Source organism: Neopelma chrysocephalum, unplaced genomic scaffold, assembly GCF_003984885.1.
Source record: "Neopelma chrysocephalum unplaced genomic scaffold, ASM398488v2 Primary Assembly neopelma1_147, whole genome shotgun sequence".
NCBI classification, from domain to species: Eukaryota; Metazoa; Chordata; class Aves; order Passeriformes; family Pipridae; genus Neopelma; species Neopelma chrysocephalum.
In genome coordinates this window covers 10,417,726-10,441,826 of record NW_020897809.1, presented here as the reverse complement: position 1 = coordinate 10,441,826, position 24,101 = coordinate 10,417,726, and the positions used below count along the sequence as shown (strand labels likewise).

Below are 24,101 nucleotides of genomic sequence, written 5' to 3'. Positions count from 1 at the left end.
CACACAGCAGGAGGATGTACTAAAGAACCATTTTCCCCCACCTGTTTCCTTTGCAAGGGCTTAAGTCTCTCTATCTACATCTTCCTAGTAATCGCATATCTGAAGTACTTTAGCTCAGTTATTGTGAAACAATAGGAGGGGTGCCAATAATCGATCTGGGATTCATTACACTTGGATTTTTCAGCAGTAAACTTCTGAGATTCTAATCTTCACTCAGCAGATTAGAATTTCATATCAGAGTCACAGGAAAATAAACACCATACCTGAGCAAAGTATTTATCACTGGCCTACTTGCTGTTCACACACTTGGCTACCACAGGTACCAACTTACATCCAACTCATACATGCAATATAACACCGAGATCCAGGAGGCAGCGACTACAGGATCAAAGCTTTATTTCAACTCTAACACAGTATATCCATGGATTATAATCCTTGAGGAAACAGAATATCACAGTAATGAAGACCTTAGCATTACAAATATGTTAAAACAGCTTGCATTTGGGGTGATATTTAAGGTCATATTGTATCTGAACACAACTATTAAAATATTATGAAAATTACCATTATGGAGTAAATAATATTTTCTTTCAGATATAACCTCTAAAAGTACATTCCATTTCAAATTTGGTTTTCTTATTTTTCAGTACCAACAAACTCAAACTGAGCATCTCTATCCCCAACCTGCTCTTTGTGAAGGAAAAAGACAGAAATGACAGCCTAAAATGTAGCTCCCAACTCCAATGAAAACATGACTCTGAATAAATACAATCTAGATACCATAGTATCAAATATCATTTGTCCAAACCAACTTATTATTTCAAATGTACTCCCAAATTAAATTAATAGTCTCGAGGAAGATTCTGCAGAGTAAGAAATTTCTTATCCTAGGGAAAACTAACATGCCTTCTGCTCCTGCCCCCACAGCCAGAATAACTGAGAAAGTAAAAAGCTTGGGAATGTGATGGCAGAGGTGACAAGATGGGTGAACAGGCTGTGCTCCTGGGTTAGCACTGGGGCTACTCATCTGTGCATAAACCTAAAAAAGGATGATTAATTATTTCTTCTTGCAAGATACTCAAAGATGAACTTACAGCCAGGCAAAACCTTTGGGTTTTTTCACTGCTCTTCTCTCAGTTGCTGTTCCCCACCCACCAGAAAAGCACAAGAAGCAACAGGCTCTTAAGACCACTGCAGTGTATGTATATAATGTATTTTAACATAAAAGGGCAAGTAGCAAGTCAAGACTGCAGAGTAACAAGTTAGGGTTTTTTTAAGGGAAAAACATTTAGTCAGGATGGGTAGGAAATTACAGAAGATATCTATGATGTAATATCTATAATATATATTTTATATTTATATATATATAAAAGTTTGGGAAAAGATGTGGTAACTACATTGAATTGATATGTTTAAGGTAATAGCCTTGACTTGGTGTAGAACACCCATTCAGGATGTCATATAAAGCCAATATTGAATCACATCAGTATCAATCAGTTTGGGGGAATTTAAAAAAATTTTTTAAACACACTAAAGTTTCTCATTTGCTTTCTCAAATCTGTATCTACAGAAAGGCAAGCAGCAAGCTAGCCCAGCTGTAGTAAGCTAAACTTAACAAATTAAGTAGAACAGGAGATGCCATATAATTATGTTCCCTGACACTGTGTGCCCCAAAGTCTGTGCCAAATCAGTAGACACTCACTCCTGTACCTTAATGTCCCTGCTGTGTCCCCCCTGCCCCTTCTGCTGTGCTGTTTCACAGTCACAGGCAATTGCATTCATTTGTTTCAGACGACAGGCCAACACGAAGGCCCTTGTCTCTGAGAACAGTCACCTACACACATTCCTGCTTTTAATGTTTCTCTTCAATTTTTACTTTTCTGGACATGTTCCTATACAGCTTTCTTTGCACTTGTTGTCCCAGTGCTTCTAAAGTTATGCTGCAGAAAAATTTAAACTCCTTCTTTGAAGATAATTTCATTTTAATCTCAAACACGCTACATGAACACCCAACTGCAGCATGGAAACTACTCAAATCCTTCTTGCAGGTGCCTTTCCCTGCATGCTGCCAAATCCTCATCCATCCAGCTGCCATGCCCTCAATGTCCACACACTTAGCTCTCCTTCCAGGGGAATTCACAAGGGGCAAGGAGATAGTGAGCATCTGCATTGTGTCCCAGTGGTGAGGCGGAGTCGAAAGAGATAAAGACCCAGATTATTCGTATGTATAAAGTACTTAGGGGCCCAGATTTTAGTTTAAGTGATTTCCCTTTGGATGCAAAGAGCGGGCTGAATCCCAGTCTTTGTTAGTGACTAACTGCTCACCCATCCCTTCATTCTGGGCATCATGTGTAATAGCTTTTCCCTTCTTGTCTGCTCAACTGCTTCCAAGTATTTGCTTTTTAAATGTGAGCTCTATTACTGTAAGATCCATCCACATTCCCGCTAAATCAGATTGAGAATCACATTGTGAGCTTACAGAAGAAAATATTACCAAGTTGTCTTTGTGACAGAACACTGAGTAGGTATAAAATTGCAATAGTCTCTATGCCAGGTTTTTTTTAAGCTCTCAGCTTGTAAGATGAAAGCCTAATTTGATATTTTTGTAGTTATATAACAGTTCTAATATTTTGTGACATTTTGTATTGTGACACTATAGATGAAATTGTCATCGGACTGACACCCTTTACTGTTTATTCCTTAATTACAACTGTTAACAACACTGCAGAGAAGCGTGCTAATCTGCCATCACATATTATGAAAACAACATTATTGTTACAAACACCAACACCCACTCAACAGGATAATTCTAAGATGGCAGTTTCTGTAAAAACTTATCAGTTTAATGGACACTTCAATAGAAAAAGTTTTAAAGGAACTCTTAATATTCCTGTGGAAAACATACAAAAATTTTATATCACAGCTGAAGTTTTGATTTTATTGTGTCAGTGATTCTTCATGCAGCATAGAGTTATATATATTTAACCAGTAGGTTATATCTCTGTAGCATGGAGATGCAGAGCCAGTTAACTAGTAGCTTAGTAAAATTTGTAATAATTACATTTTCATATCCTCAGACACTGGCAGAGATAAATTTTTTTTCTCCGACTTCCAGGTTGGGGTGGAATTATATTGTTGGATATGAGATTAAATTTTAACAGTATATTGACTCGAGTCCAAGTTCTTAATCATAACAAAAAATAGTATTTTCTAGGCTTCTTTTGCTTGGGAAGGATTCAATTTCTGCAGACCACATCACACACCTGGAAGGATCTTCCATTGAACTGATACTGAAGTTCTGTACTGTGAATTTTTCATATTGAGTTAGCCCACTGCACAATTAAAACTCACCAATACTACACCTCTGTAGGAGGAAGCTGAGCAGCTGTTCAATGTCTGAAATGAAATTATTATCTCCTCAACTTCTATATATGCTTTGTTCTTGGACAGCCACTTCCACCTACCTTTTAGTTTGCTTCTCCCAAACTTTTCATGTCTAAGAAAAAGTCCTCACTTGTAGATTATATCAACAGAATGAAAATAGCATTAAGGGCAGCCTAAAAGTAGCAAAAAGCCCTGGAGATTTGTTTCCCTACCCCTTAGACAGGAAATAAAACGTAGGCAGAAGGAGGTTGGGAAAAGCAGCAGTGTTTACTGGAGTGAGGTGTAGAAGTGATGAAAGTGGCAATGACAAAAATCAGGGAAAACAGGATATGGAAAATCAAGGTTGTTCCTTCCACCACTGCTCTCATGAAGGTTTTTACAGATTCCTGGTGCTAAACCAAGGCTACTCTGTCTGATGCACACAGCCTGCCTTTCCTCCTAATGGTAAATTCCTGCTCTCTCCCTCATCCACGAACAGGCATGCAGCACAGATGACTGAAGTGAAGAAAGATAATGCAAGAATCTGTCTTTACTTATCGCACTTACATGTAGAAGCAGAGGATTAAAAATAACCTAAAACTCTTCTCATACTGAAAAAGCAATTGCCTTGGTGGAAATCTATACACCAGTGTTTCTCACTCTTGATCCTAAAAGCCCCTTTGAGGATTGCTCCTCTAATACCGAACAAAAATAAGGAATTGTACACAATGTAACAATGGATTCAAATTATCCAATATAGTCAATTTTAATTTAAATTATTTACATTTCAATTTAATGGCATGATATTCTGTTGCCCGATCTGGATGATCTTCTCTGCTTAAGTAATAAATTACAAACCAAAATGCAACTAGAATGTTTATTTTTGTGAGTCTTCTTCTGAGTAGTTTATGTTCTGCTTTGTAGCTTTCATTTTCTTAAAGCCAATAGGAACTTCTGCTCTTCCTAAAAGAAATTCTTCCCACTTGGGAAGAGATTCTTTTATTGATGCCCAATAGAGAGTCTGAGAAAGATATAAGAAAAAATAAACTTAATTTCAATATCTGTGTCAGCCTGTTTAAAACAATATAGATATGCAAAACATTATTAAATCTTACTTTATGAGTGAAGCAATTCAGAAAACAACAATGTACTTACACATGAAATTTCAGATATCTAGAATGATACAAAATATCAGCCTGGAAAGATTTCATTCTGCAGCATGAACTGTGAAGTGACTGAATGTGCCCTCTTGTGGTAAGCAACAGATTAGTTTAGACCCTCACAGTACCTTTAATAAACTATTTTTCATGATAATATACTTTTCCTGAGGTAGCTTTTATACTTAAGTATGTATGTTAGTGGAATTTAATTTTGAAGTGGAAAAAACCCGGTTTAATATTAGAAATGAAAATTGCACATTTACCAACGTAAACTGATTATGCCAGAAGAGTCTGCAGTACTATAGTTCTAAATATCTGAGTAAAATTTTAGATGTGATAACTCGCTGATGAAGTTATAATCCCCAGTATTTGGACCAACAAATAATACAAAAAAAAAAAAAAATCTGTATACTTAGCTTGAAGTCTAGGAAAACCACTGTGGATCATCTAACCCTTCCTCCTGCATTATGCTGTGCCTCTGAGTAATGAATTTAACTTATTATTTATCTGTGGAATTCATCATTCATCAATTTTGTATTGGTATCCTAAGAATAACTTTGTTGTTTGTAGGATTTTCAGGAAATTTTCAAGTGCTGTGTATTATCTTTTTTTCCACAAAAATAATGTGATTGAAGAACCGTATTAAGCCAACACCTTAATCCATCCACCAACAAAAGTATTTTTAGTCATTGATGTCCATTCAGAAAAAAGTAATTTTGTAGTAGAGAACAGTCATGGTACATATGTAGTGAGCCTTTTTATTTTACTTAATTATGTAATGTGGGAGAAACGTAGCACAAAACTGAACATCTCCCTGCAGGGTATTAGATTCCTGGCTAATCATTTTGATCCTTGCATGTAGCTCAGATATAACTGTGGCTCTTGCAGATTTACAAAAATATTTTCTTCAACAGATTTACTCAAAGAATCTTTTTTGACAAGCATATGTGCTGTCACACAAAACTACTCCGACTTAGCAAGCTGGGGATCCATTATAGCCATAACTTTCAGAGTATATTAATACAGACACATATATGGCTGAGTGAAATATGCTCAGAAGTGTTTTGGAACAAAGCACGCACAAGAATTTTGTACCATGAAAGAAAGTTTTCTTTTTCCACTATTTATAGCACTCCTCTCTAGAAGTATATAAAAAAAAAAAAAAGCTGAAATAGGATCTTCTCCTGCAAATAGTAACTCTGCTCTCTCTAAAATTTCACCGCTGCTGCAGAGTGCAGACATTCTGCAGCCAGAGCAGTCGCTCGGCAGTCTCCAATTTGTGAGGACTTGGCTTTACATGGTGCAAGCAGCTTAACACCCAACACAGGACAGAGGGAGCAGCAGTCCAAAACTGACCCAGAAAACCCTAGCTGGTGTCTCAAAAGTCCTCAAGGAGTCTAGAACTACTTCCAAACACAGTAAAAATAGGTTCAGTATTAGTAGCTTGGCATCTTTCTTAGCATCAACCAAGATGTACAGGTATCCAGGAAAAAAAATGCACCTTTATGCCTAAAAATGTCTAAAAATAAGAATAATAAAAAAGCCACAGTCACAGCAGGCTGTTTACAAAATGCCATGACAGATAAAAACTTTTAACAGTAACCAGAACACGGATTGATGCCTCTCATTTAAGTAATAGCCTAAGCACGACAACACTTGCCCAGCAGGTGTGAAGCTAAGGCACAATACACCTCTTTTCACAGCTGACAGTGCTAAAAACATACCTTTGCCCTTCCCTGACAGTGCCCCAGCACCCAAACCTGTGTGGGACACTGTGCTGCTGTGCCTGTGAGGACTAAGCCACCACACAATGCAGAACCCACAAACCATTGGTGCAAGAAACACAAGTGGGAATCTGGCTGCTCAAACTTTTTATATTCAAATAATGTTTTATAGTCCCAAGGTTGAGAAGCAAAAATAGAGCGTTCCTGCAGCAGTAGTACTTTTTGTAAGCTTCCATACAACCACAAAATAACTGAAGTGAAATTTCCTCTGTTCATGCTGATAAACTGTTGACCCTGAAATGTAAAGATCTGTGGCAAACTGAGAATGGGATGACCATATAAAACAAACTAAATTACTCTGATATAATAAACACAGTAATCCTCTGATATTCACAATATTAATTTTTTATATTTGACTTCATTTTTAAATAGAATTTTGTACAGATCTGAAAGCTGATAAATATTTCCACCAGAATGCTCCAGAATCTAGGGACCTTGCCCCAGAATTTAGGTTCAGCTTGCTACACAGTACACAGGCCTTTGGCTATACCAGTCACTGGATTTTAAAATCAATTATTTTCACTTTAAGAACACGCTTCAGGGGAAAAAAACCCCAACAAAATATTTGGTAAACAGCAAATAAAAAGACAGAGTTCTAGGACTTACTTCTAACTTAACAGTTTCAGGATGTGGAAGTAAATACACTCTTTCTTGCAGCCTTTTTTCTGCTGCTTCTATATCCTAAAACACAGGCAAAGTATATTTTTAAAACAAACACTGGGAATTTTAAAAGGAAAACACACACTCACATAACAGACATTTCACTTAATAAACCCATTAAAACTAAAAAGCATTCAAATAATCACACTGAAGTTCAAATCTTTGTTTAGCCATTCTGAAATCCAACTTATACTTGTTAGACTAACACCCTACAACTGCTTAATATGTTTGCTGTACCTTTTTCATACAAGAGTACATTTCAGGACCATGTAGGACTCTTGCTGTAAAACACTGTTATTCTCTCTGGACACCAGGGTAAATCAGTTAAATTCTGTTCTATAAAACTTAAGGAAATAGAGGGGAAGAGAACATCTTTTTCTGTGCTACAAGAAGACTGAAGTATGTATTCTAGCTACTGTAACTGTAAAGTAACTAGGCAAATTATGTGCAAGATCTTTACTTCTCAAGACAAAGATGACTTGCTAATATGCATGCATAACATGTGCACAAAAATGTAGAGCTGCAGCAAGCTGTTCACCAGACAAACTTGGATGACAATGCACCTCACATAGCTTTCTTACAAAAAAAATCAGTATTTGGGTTTCTGCTTGTCCAGTGGATGTGTGCTGGATTCACAAAGGCCTAAATACATTAAAAAAAAAAAAAAAGAAGCAACCAAAAAAACAACAGCAACAAACAAATCAAAGCATACCCCCAAACTCACCGCCCTCCCCCTTTAAAGTTCTGACCCGTTCTTGTGGGCTTAGTTCCATACCCAAACATTGAAGAGATTGAGTGGTGGGCAGATGAAGAGAGACAGAAAGGGACGTGGGAGTGGGGTGTGAAGAAGCCAAAGCTGAACAGAGTGGAGGGGGAAAGAAAGTATAGCAGATGGCAGAGTTGGGAGCAGAGAGCGGGTGTGAAGAGTACAACAGAAAAACTAAATGAGAGAGGAAATTCCCCAAAGGGACTTCCCAAATATTCACCACCACTGCTGCTGAAAGGAAGAGTGAGATTCTGGAGGAGCATATCCACAAGAGAGACCAAACATGATTACTCGTATTGAATAATAGCCAGTCTGAATACTTCAATAAGTACACAGTGCTTGACTCAGGTTTAGTTTCAAAAATATGACTCAAATTTAGTGAGTATGATTAATAAAAGCAAAAAAAAACAAGCCTTACTGTTAGTTGAAGTTCAACTTAGTGACAGATACAGTCAGTTCATTCAATTTAGTGTTCTTATTCCATGAATTCCTTTTACAATGACTGTATTCTCTTGTACATGATTACAAACCTAATCCGAGCAAAACTGTTCTCCCTTTTCTACAGCAAAATCCATACTGCTGTAGGAAGTTAAAGGATGTTCGAGAAAAATCTGAGATTTAGTCTGCCCTATCCAAATCCTCGGAAGCAGCAAGTAGCTGTCCCTTTTCAGGTGAGAAAAGACTAATGGGATAAACATAACGGGGGAACAAAAGCAATGACGGAAGCCATTTGAAATCACGATGTCAAAATAACAGAGGCCAACAAAAACTTAAGTAACTTAAGCAAGGAATTTCTCTGTTGCATGTACTTAGAACAGATACACCACCAACAGCACCAAGTGTAGCTTGTGTTAGAATAGCTCAGGCCAAGTCTGGAGAATTTATCACCACACTGGAAAAAGGATCAATCAGTAACGTTCACCTCATTCTTCCATAGGATTTTCCTCCTTTCTGATTCCTGCTTCCTAATTACTGTAGGAATTTCAGCAGGAAGGAAGACCATCAATCATTATTTCTTTATATACTCAGCCAAGTCATTGGAATGTTTATGGTGATAGGAAATGAGTGTCTTTCAGGCAAGAGAGGAGACAGCAGTTGTGCATATACGTTTAGAAGAGAAGGTCACTTTGGCATAGCCTAGATATTGGACGTGTCTTTTTGTTGCTCACTCCAGTTTGTATGTTGTGCAGTCTATTGTCATTCAGAATACTGATTTAATGACAGACAGTGAAAGAAATTTTTGCTGGAAGGTGTAGTATGCTTTAGAAAATAACTGTAACTACTGAAAGATTAGATGGCACTTCTTGTGTGTCTACAGAACTGGTAAGCTTTGTAGGAAAAATAAATCCCTGTCATCAATATAAAAATAAATACATCAGCAATATAAACTTCTTTGGATAAAACCCAGCAAATCGAATATGTCACAGTACTGATAAAAAGAGAGCATCTTACAGTGCTTCCCCTAAAACCACAAAGACTGGAACAAAAACAATTCAAGACCCTTCCCCAGAGGTAAAATGGAATGCATGACACATGCATTGCTTTTAGGGGACCAAATTCAGCTGTCACTTATATTGATATCAGTCTGGCAGAATCCCACTTAAATAATTCTGGAATTACATGCCTGGGAAGGAAAGCAAATTTGCTCTAAATTACCTTCCCAATACTAATTACTATACAGCATATTCTTTCTTTTCTATTTCATGTTACAAGCTGTTGCAAAGTAATACATATTTCTAAACACAAGAAATATCACTGAAAAACAAATGTCATAAATTAGATTACAAATACTAGTCTAATTTCTGCTTTTATTACGACAACATTATATAAGCACCAAATGATACAGATTTCCCCAAATCTGTAGCCTCCCTCTAAAGACATCAAGGAAAATACTCTGATAATTATGTTAAAATGCTGAACAAGTGCTTATAATGTCAAAATCTCAATTAAAAAAAGGTTAGTTCCTTGCTTACTACTGATTAGAATTTAATCTTGAAATCTTTCCTGTGCATAAATACCAACTAGCACAGAGAAAGACAAATGCCTTTTGCTACGATCTATTACTGAAAACAACTGATTTTGCTTACATGCAGAAAACCAGAAATGCAAATAAAAAAATAACACTTCGTCATGTCCATGTATTTTTGAGTAGGCCAAATCAACAACTCTCCACATGGTAACTGTGAAATGTACAGTGCCTGGTATCAGGAACAATATTCTGAAGCTGGCACATTAATCAGTCTTGTTTTCAAGCTTCTCATATATTATGCTGCATAGATTTTTTTTTTCCTGTTTTCTTCTGTTATCAAAAAGCATCTGCAGGAGTGCATGCTTGTTAAAACTAGTATAAAATTAATAGATTTAAACTGATTTATGCTACTTTATCCTGCAACAGAATTTGTTTTGATACATATGTTTTTGCTTTTTTTCTGTACAAACACCAACATTTTTGACACTTGAAAGGAACAATTTTGAGGATGTGACAGAAGACGGCAAATATCTGTTTAACTGCAGAAATATTTACACCCTGTATATGTCTGAACTATTGTTAACATTTCCAATACAATAAAGCTTTCAGCATGGAAAAACACACTCTGCATTTATTGTGTTTGCCCGCACGTGTAAACTGAGAATGCATTTATAAATGTAAATAATTTATAAAATACTATATTTATTAAGTAAAAATCTAACCTAAAATGCATATGGAAAATGGGATCATAACGGCTGAAATTACTAAATTGATGGAGGAGGAGCTACAGAAAAAAAAATCCAAACCATTTACTTCTCCCTAGTGAAGCACCTGCACTTATCCATACCCAATACAGGGGGGATTGATTGCCCCAGCCTGGAATGCACCAGTTCACCAGTCCAGGCTGAAAAATCTTCCTTGTCACAGAATAGTTAAGAAGGCGTCCCTGTCTAACTGTTTCACCTTGTCTACCCCTCCCTGAATATAACTTCCATTTAAATACAAAGAGGGCCTTCAACAGAATTATACTCACCCAAAATCTGAACATTTTAAACCTGAACCAGGCTCTGCACGAAGAAGCAAAGGATTTTGGGTGATACGAATTAATCTTGTAATCATCTAGAGTAAAATTTACTTTTTCAGTAAACACAATATATACAATTTGGACCCTTAATAAAAAAGTTTAAAGAAAATGCACAGGAGGTTCAGTTTTTTGCTACTTCCCGAACAACTAACAAGCATTTTTCAAATGCATCATGTCAGTGGCCAAGTGCATCTCTTCAAACTCAGATGCCTAAGCCTGGGGTTCTAGAGGAGGCTTTTAGCATTCCAGTCCCTGCCATCAAACCTGGATCTTTTTAATTGCCCATTCTCCAGTGTCTGCTGAATTTCTCTAGGAAACACAAACCTTACCTAAATGACAAGAGGTATGTGGAACAGCTATGAACAATTAATAATGGTGTCACCTCTAGGAAGAACCAGAAACACCAAACACTACTTTTACAGACTTGCAAGTAAGATTCTTGCAGTCACTCTACACCTATTTAAAGAAAAACATCAAACTGAAAATCTCTTCTACAACTTAACGCAACTGAGGTGGGAGAGCAGTTCCTCCCCTGGACCAAAAGCACTGTAGGCTGGTCAGCCCCTCTTTCCAAACATACCCCCATGTCTTGAATCAAAGCGTAGAGAGGCTGTGAGTCCTGTCAGACCCCTAAGTTCCCTCAAACAGACATGTACTAGCATGTGTTGCATCTCCACGTACTTTAAAAAAAAATAAAAATATATAGTAGCAGCTTCCACTACGAGACTTTTATAAGAAGGGCATGGGAAATAGGTAGTGATGCCGTCAGATAATAAAGACTTGTCATTTAATACTTTTTGGTCGGGTTCCAGAAGAGGGAACTGTACAGAGGAGAATTCAAATGACAACTATACAGCAAACACTTTTTTTTTTTTCTAATTATCTAAGCTACATAACCATGACATTTCTATGCGGTTCCTGGTAGTTGCAGAAACTTACATTTAAAAGTGCTGCATTCCTTTTATGAGCTGCATCAGCTGCTTGAGTTTGCCATGTCTTTTTAGTCTTTTTGTCTCCTAGATAAGTCTCCATCTGCTGTAGCAGCTCTGATCTCTGAGACAGTCTACAAAGGAAAACATTTTGCTAAGTGGGTAGAACATTTTGCTCAGGAGCTAGAAAATAACCTTTTTACCTTACCCAGTTTTCTCAAAACTATGGGGCTAATTAAGCCGGCTGCAGGGTGGGTGTGCTGGAGGAGGGAAAAGGTACAGGCAGGCATCACCTGCTGCGTTTGTATGGAGCTATAATGTTGTAACCAGCAGCCCTCATATGCTAAGGTGCTTAGAAACACTGAATCTCCCAGAACAGGAAAGACAGGGTGGGTTGGGGTGACTTGATCAGTACTACTTTTGCTCGTTGGCACGTACTGGTTGTTACAAGAAAAACAGACTTTTCTGAATCATTACTGTGTTTGCCTCACAATCTGAGTTTACAGGGCAACAAAGAAGCAATTCTATAACTGAGGCGTTGAGTGAGAAAATCCAATTACCTTCCCCAAATAGGAATTTAACAGTGACAGGAGGTTAACAATGGAGATCTTAAACCAGTACCATCATTGGAAGTCAAAAAACTCATCAACCTAGATACCCTTAACGGCAGGCAAGGATGCTAATTCCAATGGTTCATGAAGGAAGGGTGCCACCTCCTGGAACTCCAGCCCCTTGCAGAGCTGGGATTCACGGGCACCGAGGGTCATGTGCAGGGAGGGAGGTCTCACACGACCCCAGCACAAACTGCTGCGAGGTAGAACACAACTACTTACATCTCCTCATGTCTTCGAGCAAGGTGAACCTCCTGAGCCAAATAGGATGACATTTTCAGTAGTTTGCCCTGGTTTTGTCACCCTACAAAAGGAAAACCAAGTGAAATTAAAACCTTCCAAAGAGAGACATCAACACACACTTTTCAGTATTAAACAATTCTGGTTAAAAAGTTGCACACATTATATTTATATGTCAGCTATCTACACAAAACCTGCCACAAGACATCGCTACATTATGCTTTGAATACATTCACACTACTAATGTTCACAATATGTTTTAGGAAAATCCTACCGTATTCTAATAATTTATGAGAGAATTAAAATTTTACTTCTGAGTTTCAGATTCAGCATTAAGTTTTCTCAAGTATCAGATGCTTACAACTGCACACAAGTTCTGTGCTTGCAAAAACTATGTATTACTGTTTACAGTACTGATTTCTGGCTTTTGTCATGTTACACTGAACACAAAGTTACTTGTAAATATGATTTTTAACTACTTCTCACAGATACAGTGCCCTGTTCATAGGAAACTCTTTAAGTATAGGCATGATTAAACTAAGTAACTTAAGCTAACAAACTATTTTTAAGTGGTTGAAAAATTAAGCAAAAACTTCTGAGTTCACGTTTTCAGCACTGTAACTCAGTACATGAGAGAGTACACAGTTTAAATAGTTTACATCTTACTGGTTCTTTTTTCTTATCTATTAAGGGGATCAAGTGCCCCCTTATGCAAATAAAGATCCTATGGCACTTTTCAGAAGGCTGAAAGTGTTTTACAGCCAATTTTTTTTTCGTTTCAGAAGTGACTGTGTTGTCATCACATCAAATAAAATTAAATAACTTATCACACGTTCATGAAATTAAAGGGTGCGAGAGCTGGAAGATCTCATCAAGGTAAAGAGAACGTTGGGAAGGGCCTCTCTGTCAAGAGTCACACTGAAACCAGTTCTTTACACATGGCCTCTGCTGAAGCTGGGGTGCATCTTCTAGGGATGCGTGCTTTACCACACTCCGAAAACACTTCTGTCCACCTGGCCTGTTGATATAATGCTCCCCCTTCGCTCGTTCCTTCCCTCGGCCGGGGCACGTCGTGCTGTTCACGCCGTATCTGCTCATCAGCAACACCTTTAGTGGCCACAGGAGAAAACAGAGCACGGGCAGCGCCGCCGCACGCACCTCGTGCCTTCAGGGGCGCCCACGGCTCACAACGGGAGCGATAAAGCGGCACCAGCCCGAGCACCCCCCGCCCACAGCACCGCGGGGCAACCGCTCCACCCGCAGTTGCCCCGGGCGGCTGCCAAGGCCGGAGGCAGCCCGGAATGAGCCCCCGCGGGCAGCTCCCGGCTCGGCAGCAGCCCCGGGAGGCCCCTGGGGCCGAGGGCGGCGGGACAAGACGTGACGGGATGGGAAGGGACCCTTCGGTCCCGGGGCCGCTCCCCCTCAGGCCGCGGCCCTGACAGGGCGGGAGCGACGCGCACCGCCTGAGCCCTACCATTGGGGAAGGGGGGAGGGGGTGTCAGGATTTACGATCCGCCGGAACGCACCACCCCGCAGGATCGAGGAAGGAGAAGTCAGGCGATAGATAAGTAATTAAGTAAATAAACAAACCAGGCCGTTTACCTTTAGCCTCTCCGGCTTCCAAAAGGAAGACGACGACCCGCCATGGTCTCCGGGACGCCTTAAAAGAACCCCCCGCCCCTCTCGGCTGCCATGGAGACGGCCGGAAAGGTGGGGCCGAGCCGTCGGCTCGGTGGGCGGGGTCGGGAGGGGTCGAGACCCTCCTTCGCCCCGGGGATTGGAGGAGCGGGACGGCGCCGGGCCAATCAGGGCCGGGCCCGGGAGCGCTGAGGGGCGGGCGGGCGGGCGGTGGCGGTGCCGGCACTCGCCCCTCACGGAGCCCGCGGGTCGCGGAGCGTCACGGGCCGTGCCCGGGGGCGTTTGTGTTTAAAACAGCTGCTCCGTCCCCGCACGAGGCACACAGCGTTCCATGTCCGGCCCGGGGAGCGCGCCCGGAGCGCCAGCCCGGTTCTCCACGTGGTTTCCAAACCCTCTGGTGTGATCCTGCCCCTGTGTGTCAGAGCTGAATTCCTTCCCGGCGCCAGTATTGGAGAGTTGCTGAGGCGACTCCGGTCCTTTATAGTCAAACTTACATCAAAATGTACTTCAAATAAAAAAGCACAACTAGTCCACCTTTTTTTTTTTTTAATGAATGTTTTCTCCTTAGCAGAAAACTTAAACCAAAATATTCCAAGCCTGATAAAACTGAAAGATAATTTTTTCTTCATTTCATTGGTGTCCGATAGATTTATGCACATCTGCAGCTGCAGACAATTTCTAAAAGCTGCTCTGAAAGCGCTTGTGTTCCCTAAATATTTTCTTTCTGATCCTAGTTTAAGATGACTCATCACAAGCCTTTTTACTGCAAATCAGAAGTTTTTTCTTGGGACTATTCATCTCTTTATATTTTCTATTTTTTCCCATTCTCTGATTTTATATTTCTGCAACAAATTAATATTAAGTCACTTCACGACATAAATACAGGTTCTTTAGTGTACTTGTCAACTTACCCATGCTTATTGCAGCAGTCAGGATAAATAGTACTTAAAAACTTAATTTTTTTTTTTTACCATTGCGATTTAAAGACAAGACTGTCTAATAAATGACACGGAGACATAGGAGTCAGTCCTCGTTTCTAATGGTGCGGAAAGCTAGTGGTTACAGTCTCAATAAATTTAACAGAAAGCCCAAGTGTTTTGCATATTCCACTTTGAGCTACGCCAGCTCCCTGTAATGGCCGTGATCTTTCTTTCCTGTAGCATTTAATGAATTTCAGGAAGAATAGAGACAAATCGAAGTTTGGTTTACATAAACCATTATGGATGCCGTTTGTGGAGAGAATGCAAAGAGCATTTGAGTTAAGTTACAGACACTATCAGTTGTTCGGTGTTGCGGAAACAGAGACAGGATGGAAGCCATAATTTCTGCCTTATGTGACAGTGGGTGAAGTTCATAGCTAATGAGCTATAAACTCTTATTTTAACCTAGATCAGTTCTGGACTTGTCAAGAATACAAACTTTAAAATTATTGAAAAAAAAAATAGTGCTAGTAACAGCCAGAAATCCCCATGTGCTGGTTCGGGATGGGGTAGAGTTAATTTTCTTCACAGTAGCTGGTCTGGGTCTGTTTTGGATTTGTGCTGGACACTGTTGATAATTCAGGATGTTTTTATTTCTTCTGGTCAGGGTTTACATGGAGTTGAGGCCTTTTCTGCTTCCACTCCATCTTGTGGGGGTGCACAAGGAGTTGGGAGGAGACACAGCTGGGACAGCTGATCCCAACTGACCCAAGGGATATTCCAGACCATCTGGTGTCATGCTCAGTACACAGACCTGGGGGAAGAAGTCATGTACATGGAGAAAGGCATTCTCCTGCAGATCTGAACACACTGGCACCTCACTTCACTGTGTTCTACTGTTAAATATGTGTCATATCATGTGTGTCTCCCCCCCTCAGTTTCCAGTTATATTGTACATCTTACAGAAAAAAACCCACCTTTAATAATACTTATAAAAAGCCTTTTATCCACCCTGATACTGTCTTCATTACTTCATTACTTCTTCTATCCTTATGTGAATTTACTGTTGGATCATTGCTACAAAAATTTGAAAAACTGGATACCTGCCAGTGGGACCCTGAGATCTGTATTTACTGCCCAGTTGTGCTCATATGACCACGTGTGCATTTTGTAGTTCCTCTGCTGGTCGCAGTCTGCAGTAAAAGTGTAGCCATGAGATTGTGTACTCCATGAGCCCTTAAATATGGATTAATGACCTAATGTTAGCACTGAAATGGTAGCATTGTGACCCTAGGTTTTTCTGAGCCCTGCAATTTGATTTTGCTCTGAAAATTTAGAGGGGTTTCTGAGCGAAATTGATGAATTGTGACACTAGGTGGCACTTAAATACAGCTAACAAAAATTTTTATCTCTTTCAACACACAAAAACAGTCAAACACATTCTGTTCTAACATGCAGTTAATTATATCCTCCAAATGATGTCTTGGATTGATATTACTAAACAAACATGTATAAAATGTAATTACCGACAAGTGAAATAAATACTGTGGGCTTATAATTGCAAGATATGTTTTTTGCTTGTAATATGCTACACACCTGTGCGTAGTTTATATAGATAGTATTTTATTTTGTCATTTTTACTAACATTTAGGATGGCACAATTTAGCTTTATGTGCGTTTAGTTACTGCTACAAATTTTTGCCATATGTCAGTTTTTAAAAGAGGAAATGTTTTTATGTATTGGGATTGCAAGACATGAGTATTTCAAAGGGAAAACTGTAAGAAAGGAGTTTTGTTATATGAAACTGCTTAAAACTTTTGTAAAGGAATGCATATATTTTAGGGTTTTTTGCTTTGCTTTCCTCTTCTTTTTGTCTTCCCTTACCTTTTGGAGGTACACCTCTATTGGTACAGTAGCTTAATATCCACTTTGAGGTCTGAGGTCTATTGGTTCATAAACATTTGTTAAGTGATACCACTGGTAAAATACCTCAGACCTATGGGACAATCTGAGAGCTGTGAAGTCCCATCAGAGCAGCTTATAGCCATCACCTTGGCTTCTGGCACTTTTTCCTATCAACTGCAGAAGTTGTGAGCAGCATGTCAGACAACTGCACAAGACCTGTGTGAAGCTGCTTTAAGTTACAACCAGCTAAAAAGGCAAAAGCGTGCAAGGAAACGTCCTCCCAGAGCAGGAGCGAGCTAATAAAGAATCAAACACAGAAAGTTAAAAAATGGACTTCTAATTCCTTTTCCCCCTCACATTCCAATATTCAGAGAGTTGCTTTCAAACTTCCTGTTGCCAGGTCCCTCACCATTCCCTCTTCTGCGTTACAAATAGTTGGCTCCTCTGTGGTGGTAAGGTTAGAGCTGAGATGAGGCTCATAAATGCTAGGAAAACTCAACAATACATTCCTGTATTTGCATTTTGTTGTTTTGTTTGGGTTTTTTTTTGTGGCTAAAGGTGTGTATTTGTTGTGGGAAGGACTGGTACACATGTAGAAGTCACACATTGTTGAAAAGAATTTGCCAATGCATTACTGTGTGCTTAAGTCAAGCAGAAGTGAATAATCTGTGCTTGTTGGAATCGCCCCCAGACATCAGGAGACCTGTTTCAGGTGAACCAGAACCCAAACAGCAGACTGGGATGGGCTCAGCATCCATCAGCTGGTGCAAAACTAGAGACAGCTGGGTCAAGTTCAGAAACAGAGTTGGAAGACCTGTGAGAAGCGGAAGAACCGAGAGCTGTGAGTGTGAGGACACAGAGGTGGTGGATCTTCAGCTGGTTTATGTGCCTGCCAAAGTGTGGTATAAAACTGTGCATCAGGCCAGGCAAGACTGTCCAATGTCAAAAGAAAAAAGTAATATTCTTGATAAAAGGATATAAGGAAGAAAATATTTCTTTTTATGTTTCAAGTAGAGATAAAAACCTGATAAATAGGACAAAGCTAAGAAAATCAGTATTCAAGTGCAATTTTTTTTTTCTTTTGAGAAAGCTCCTTTAAGGTTCTGGAAATACAAGCTAGCCTAGACAATTCTTCAGCCAGTTTACTGATGCACCCACTCTGTCTTGTCAAGGGGATACACGCCCCAAAGGGTGTGTTGTCTCCATCAGTAGTTTCTATGGTATAGCTACTTCTTTTTGAAGAGTTCAAGAAAATAATTTAGCCCTTAAGTAATGATATTACGTCTTCTCTTTAAAAGAAAAGTTAAAAAAAAATCTATAGGTCTCGACTGACTTTAACAGACATACAGGTAGTAGAATGTTTTACAACTAATTATAATAACTATTTACAGTAATTAGCTTGAATCTAATTGCTTCTCAGCATGTTAGGGCAGTAAATTACAGCTTTATTTCAAACAACTGCTGTTGTCAGTTTTCCCTAAACTCCACACAGGAAACCCAATAAAAACAAACACTTGGAGAACCACCATTCTCAGTTCCTGTTTGAAGTAGGTCTGATGGAGGTACTTAGCTTTGATCTTGCAGCACTTCCCTACCCATGTAGGCTGCATCTTTCCTCCCCAGCACACAGAGAGCAAGGTCCTCCTGAGAGCAAAAGAGGATGAACAAGAGGGACAGAAATACACCTTTTGGCTCCTAAGGCAGAGAGTCACATCAGATGGTTTATACATGGGAAGGCTGATTTTCCCAGCTTCCCCTCATAATCAGTGCAGAGAGATCAGCTCTCCTTGACCTCAGTGTAGGCACTAGGCTGAACATTTGGACTTGCTCTGAAGGACCAGAGGTGTTGTTCTCTACAAGCTACGTAGGGAGCTTTGAGAAACTGCCTTCCTCAGATTGGTGCCTGTAATTATGTACCTGATCAGTGTCTGACCATCTGCTTCAAAACCATCCACAGCTTATGTCTTTCACACCCTAGTGGAGGTTCATTGGAGTTCCTCAAGGCTGACCTTGCCTGCTGCACAGACAGAAAGTCTGTCAGCTTTGGTCTGGTTTGAGATTCCTATTGGAAACCGTAGCAAATTCACTGAGGAGCAGGTCGGTGCCTGCTGATTTCACGTGGATCCAATCACATTCGCGTACCACTGGTTATTTAAACAGTCCAACTGAGTTCCCACAATATTTCAAATGAACTGGACTATTCAACTTTGCGTCCGCTCTTACTCCAGGTTGATGATAGACACCATCTTCAGTTTCAGGATGTTTGCATTGGGTATACATGTCACCCTATAACTTTTAGCCACTGTAAGGAAGTGATGCTATTGCCATCTGGTCTTACATTAAGATTGTCTTATGCTGTAATGATGATACATCTACAGCAGCAAAAAGTACTTTGAATTTTAATATGTGCGTTTATGCGACTGTCAAGATGCCTGATATTAATAGCTTGACTTTTACTGTAAGCAGAGGTAGAAGAAATAACACCACCTTCACAGTTCTGGCACAGTTTCCTTAAGAGCTGAATTCTCAGCCCATCGTTTCTGGTTTTTTGTCATACAAACCTCAGGAGCAATGTTTTATTTTTTTATTTCAGTTTAGATTTTGAATGCTTTTATTATGAGTTTCTTCAATTCCTGAGAGAAATTAGAGAAGCAACAATGCTTCACTTATTGCATAACATCAACATTTACTGACAATAAAAATAACTGAACTTGCACAAGAAGCCAGTTTCTAATAAACCCTTTTACTAGGTTGTTGTTATGAGGCTTGAGCTTTTCAATTTTTAAAAAAAGACACTTTTTAAAGAAAGGTCAGTCAATCTTTTTAGAAGGATTTAATAAATGACTTTTCCCCCCTTACTGAATTTAGTCTTTTGTTGAATTGTTTCCGTTCCTATTAAAGCTTCACAAAAATGTACCTTCTATTATATTTCTTCTAATAGGTTTCTCAGCCTTATAACTATAATAAATTTGTCAGTCTAGCTTCGCTGAACACTGGACTTGAAAATCCTACCACAACAGATTAGAAATATAACCATTTCTAAACCCTTTCAAGAAGTTTTACCCTTTCTTTCAACACATTTTATGTACTCAGCAATTCAGTGAAAATAACCTTTCAGAGTCATTCTTTAAACTCTCTTTCTTGGTGATAGCACAGTCGAGTCATTTGATCAGTCAGTCAGAAAGCCCGAGTTCTGTTCCCATCTCTGCCAGGATGGATTCATAGTCTGAACCAACTCGTTGAAAGCCAACGTTTTCTTAAGTGTTCATTCAGAGGAAATGACCAACCTGACCCACATAGGACTTGATTTTCAGAGCAGCTGAGTGCTCAGACCTGCAATTTCAATAATTTTGAGCAGTGCCCTTAGCACTGGGGGGAAAAAAAAAAGTCTAGTGGCATCTTGTTTGGACACCAGAAATGAAAACTCTCAGAAGTAGCTTTTATAGACAATTTTAAAAGATATGCAAATATCTTTTCTCTCTTTTCTTTGCCTAATCTCTTTCCTCTACTTTGTTTCTATGAAATTTGGTTGTTGGTTTTGCTTTTTTTCTTTTTTTTTTTAAGCAAAGAAGTTACATTTTTTAGAAACATAAAATACTGTTTTAATAAACAATTCTCTTGAGGAAATGTTGTGAAGTTTGAATGGATTAATGTAAGGAGAATAAAACAAAAAGTTTAGAACATTAATAACCATTCTAAAAGCAGGGAAGCAAGCAGCGTGATCACATAAATCTAAGAAAAGCAAATAGAATCTAAATATCTCAAGCCCTGTGTCATAAAATGAACCAACTTTTCTTTATAACACTATGTAAAGTAGAAACAGCAATGTATCATATTTGCTTTGTATGGATGAAGGAGAAGCAGAGAGAGGCAAGGGTTATCTAAGTAATATAAAAGTGTAATTAATGAGTACATCCCAGGGACACAAATAATCTGCACTAATCCCAAATTACAGCACATATTTTATCCTTCAATGTACCCCCCACCCTTCAAATTTACCCTTTAATCAGCAAATGGAGAAAAGGTGGATTAGCTCTCCCCTCTTTTCTTGAGAGAGAATTGTTCAGGGATATCCTTGCAAGCTTGTCATGGGTCATTATACTTATTTGACCAGCTGTGATGATTCTGGTGTGTTTCTGGTCACCTGAGTTCAAGAAAAATGAAGAGGTATAGAAAAAGCTTTTAGGATGATCAAGATAGTGGAGCAAGCTTGTTTTGTGAGAAAAGATTAAAATGTTTGGCTTATTTATCAAAACAGGAGCAGGAAGAGTATCTGATTGTTTTCTACTAACACGTGATAGTGTTATCATCAGTGAAAAAATCTTTTAAAGCAAAAAGACAGTGCTAGCAGAAGAACAAATGGATGTAATCCAGCTGTGTCCCTGCCCATGGCAGGGGGGCTGGAACTAGATGACCTTTAAGGTCCCTTCCAACCCATACCATTCTATGATTCTATAATGAATAAACCTTCTATTGAACAGAGAAGTTTTAGGAAAGTACTTAAGCAGGTGAACTTCTAGGGCAGCTTCCTAGACAGAATAGAGGGGGAGGAAGAGCAAGAAAATGGGGCCATTTTAACACAGACCTTCATCCGTTTGTGACGCGCAGTCTGAGCCGTGGCTTTCCGGTGACCTTCAGAGGGAGGCCTGACTTGCAGAGCCTTTCCAAAGACAAGTCTTTCTAGCAGACATGTTCTGCTGAGCAGTGCTGGTGAAGTGCCAAAATCCCATCACCAGCGCCAATATTGTTATCAGCTGCTAGTAGTCATTGAGAGAAAACTTGGAAATTAAAGCTCCAAGTCACCTGCTGCTCTGTGCCTCTGGCTATGCAGAATTGCAGAGGGAAAACCTGTAATAAACCACACAATGCACAAGTTGTGGAGTCTGCTGGGCTCTGCCTGCCAAGCCAGCCTGAGCAGTTGACACCAGTGCTCTGTAGGTGTGGAGAGCATTGCTACAGCATTCAGGCATTGGAAGGAGAATGTTTTGAACACAATATCTCTGTGTTTTTAACACAAGATCTTCCTGCCTGTGTAGGCTTCCTAATGTAACCTTGTATTTCCTGTGATCTCCCTACGAGCTTTACATTACAAAGTCCTACATGACATTATTTGTAGTTGGATGTTTGAACCTATTTCATAGCTTAAGGCGCACGAAGGCAGGTGAATTTAAATTTTAGCTTTCAAGTTAGTTTTCAAACACTGTCAGTTTAAAATATTAAAATAACAGCAAGTTCTAAAAACATTCTCAGATTTTCTTGCCCAATTGACTGTCTTTGGCATTACTGAACCAGACTCTATTTGTGATCAGAGTTATGGACAGCACTATGGAGCCCAGGCTTTAAAATAACTCAGTAAAAATGTCAGTGCTGCCATTGATGTGAAAAGGGTCAGCGCTTGCTTTTCTGTCATTTATGTTTCAGCCTAGCAATAACATAGTAAAGGAGATTTTCTTTGGAAAGGTGAAGCAGTGAGAAATATGAGAAAATAAATACATTCCAAGGAATGAGAAAATTACTTTCCTTAGAGAGTATCATTTATTTTCTTCATTAAACCATATCACTGAATTATATCAGTTGATGGTTAGCTGTTTAGCTCCTGAAAATAGACATGACTGGCAAAAGCTGTAGAGTTACAGCAGTTTATATAATTTTTTAACAGAGAATGTTTTTCTATTTAAATGAGGCTTATGTGGTCGTACTCTGTGTTTGTGTACATAGCTGTGCACACACGTGTGCACTAATCTCTATTTTCAGTAATTTTTGAAGCTGACCCATTGCAGCCAAATTTAACACCAAGATTACTTGTCCCAAAGACATCACAGTTCTAAAAGCTGTTTTTTTTTTAATAGATGGCTATTCAGAGAAAAAGAAAGGCAGAAGGGAGAGGTTACCATTTGCAAGATGTCAGAGGGTCCATGTAGGTTTTTTTTCCTACCAACTCAATTCTATAGAAAACCAGCCCCTTGGTTCTGTTATTCATAGAGCTGCTTATATACTTAGGATTTTTCTGTATTTAAAGCAAGTGAAATGAAACCAGTTTATATAAGCAATCAAACAATCTGTTGCTAAAATATGACTGCTGTATAAATCAAGCCGTTACTGAGATGCTCTAAATTTCCTCTCTGGAAATGGCTCTCTGTAATTGGCTAATCTCTCAAAATAATTTGTGATACCTTTTTACACATTGTGCCAACTGGAATAATCAAACAGGGCTGATTAAAAGCATGCCTCCCCAGTTCTATTTGAAAAAACATAGTCCATAAGTTTTATGTACTTTTAATTGTTTTATACTGTTATAGACTCTGAGAAGGGACTGCTGTCTCTACACCAGAGGACACACAAGCAAGAGTAGAAATGGTTATTAATCTCTGTTTGTGTGTGAGAGAATGTGGGTGTTAATTGTAAGAAAGATCATGAAAGCATCATTGGGATCCATGGATAAATCCCACACGGTAGCAAGGTATGTCACCACAAGGTGCTGAAGGTACCTCCCAAAAATGTAATCTCTGGCAGTAAACAATCATTTTTCAATGTAACCTGAGTATTATTTATTAAGCACTTTTGGATGTGCATATCTCCCTCTGTAGATATAGCACAGAATTAGGAGTAACATTCATTTAAAATCAGGGACCAGTTCAGGAAAAGAAACTACAGGAATTCATTCTGAAAGGGAACTGAGTATTTTTAAAAAAATAAAGAGCCAGTAAATTTGGGAAGTTGGAATTATACAGGTCAGGAACTGTTCAGTCACTGAGGCTTTCTAGAGACACACTATGAAAGAGAATCAAAGTGAATCAGTAAAGAGAAATTTTAAAGGATTTTAGGTCTACTCCATTACTGCTGTCTCACCAGCTGACAGCTCTTTTCCTTGTGCCTTCAGCCTTAGCCAGTGGGGTGGTAGGAGTGAAGAGCACACACCCCCAAACCAGACACCCACACCAATACCCCCAGTCATGCTGACCAGAAGCTGCAGCTGGTCATCCTCTTGGTCATTCCACACCATCTCACACTGGTGGTGTCCACGTGTGTGATAAAGGAATATATTGCTCTTGCTTTTCCTCCCTTTTTGTG

General features: G+C 39.2%; 1 protein-coding gene across 1 annotated transcript; it reads right to left on the bottom strand.

The window, feature by feature from the left end:
* Positions 1-379: 379 nt before the first annotated feature.
* On the bottom strand, positions 380-14,301 carry CUNH3orf14 (chromosome unknown C3orf14 homolog). The gene is made up of 5 exons (XM_027700574.1): positions 14,169-14,301; positions 12,549-12,630; positions 11,726-11,849; positions 6,914-6,988; positions 380-4,384 (listed from the first exon to the last, which is right to left on the bottom strand). Exons 2-5 carry the CDS (start codon positions 12,599-12,601, stop codon positions 4,241-4,243), a joined length of 396 nt encoding a protein of 131 aa, XP_027556375.1. The 5' UTR covers positions 12,602-12,630; positions 14,169-14,301; the 3' UTR covers positions 380-4,240.
* Between the last annotated feature and the right edge of the window lie 9,800 nt (positions 14,302-24,101).

What these genes read in the sequence shown, in the direction of transcription:
- CUNH3orf14 (XM_027700574.1), bottom strand. Translation starts at nt 12,601, where the DNA reads ATGTCATCCTATTTGGCTCAGGAGGTTCACCTTGCTCGAAGACATGAG. An exon ending in GCTCGAAGACATGAGGAGAT is followed by an intron (nt 11,850 to 12,548) that starts GTAAGTAGTTGT and finishes TTTCCTTTGTAG; the next exon opens with ACTGTCTCAGAGATCAGAGC. An exon ending in GGAATGCAGCACTTTTAAAT is followed by an intron (nt 6,989 to 11,725) that starts GTAAGTTTCTGC and finishes CCTGTGTTTTAG; the next exon opens with GATATAGAAGCAGCAGAAAA.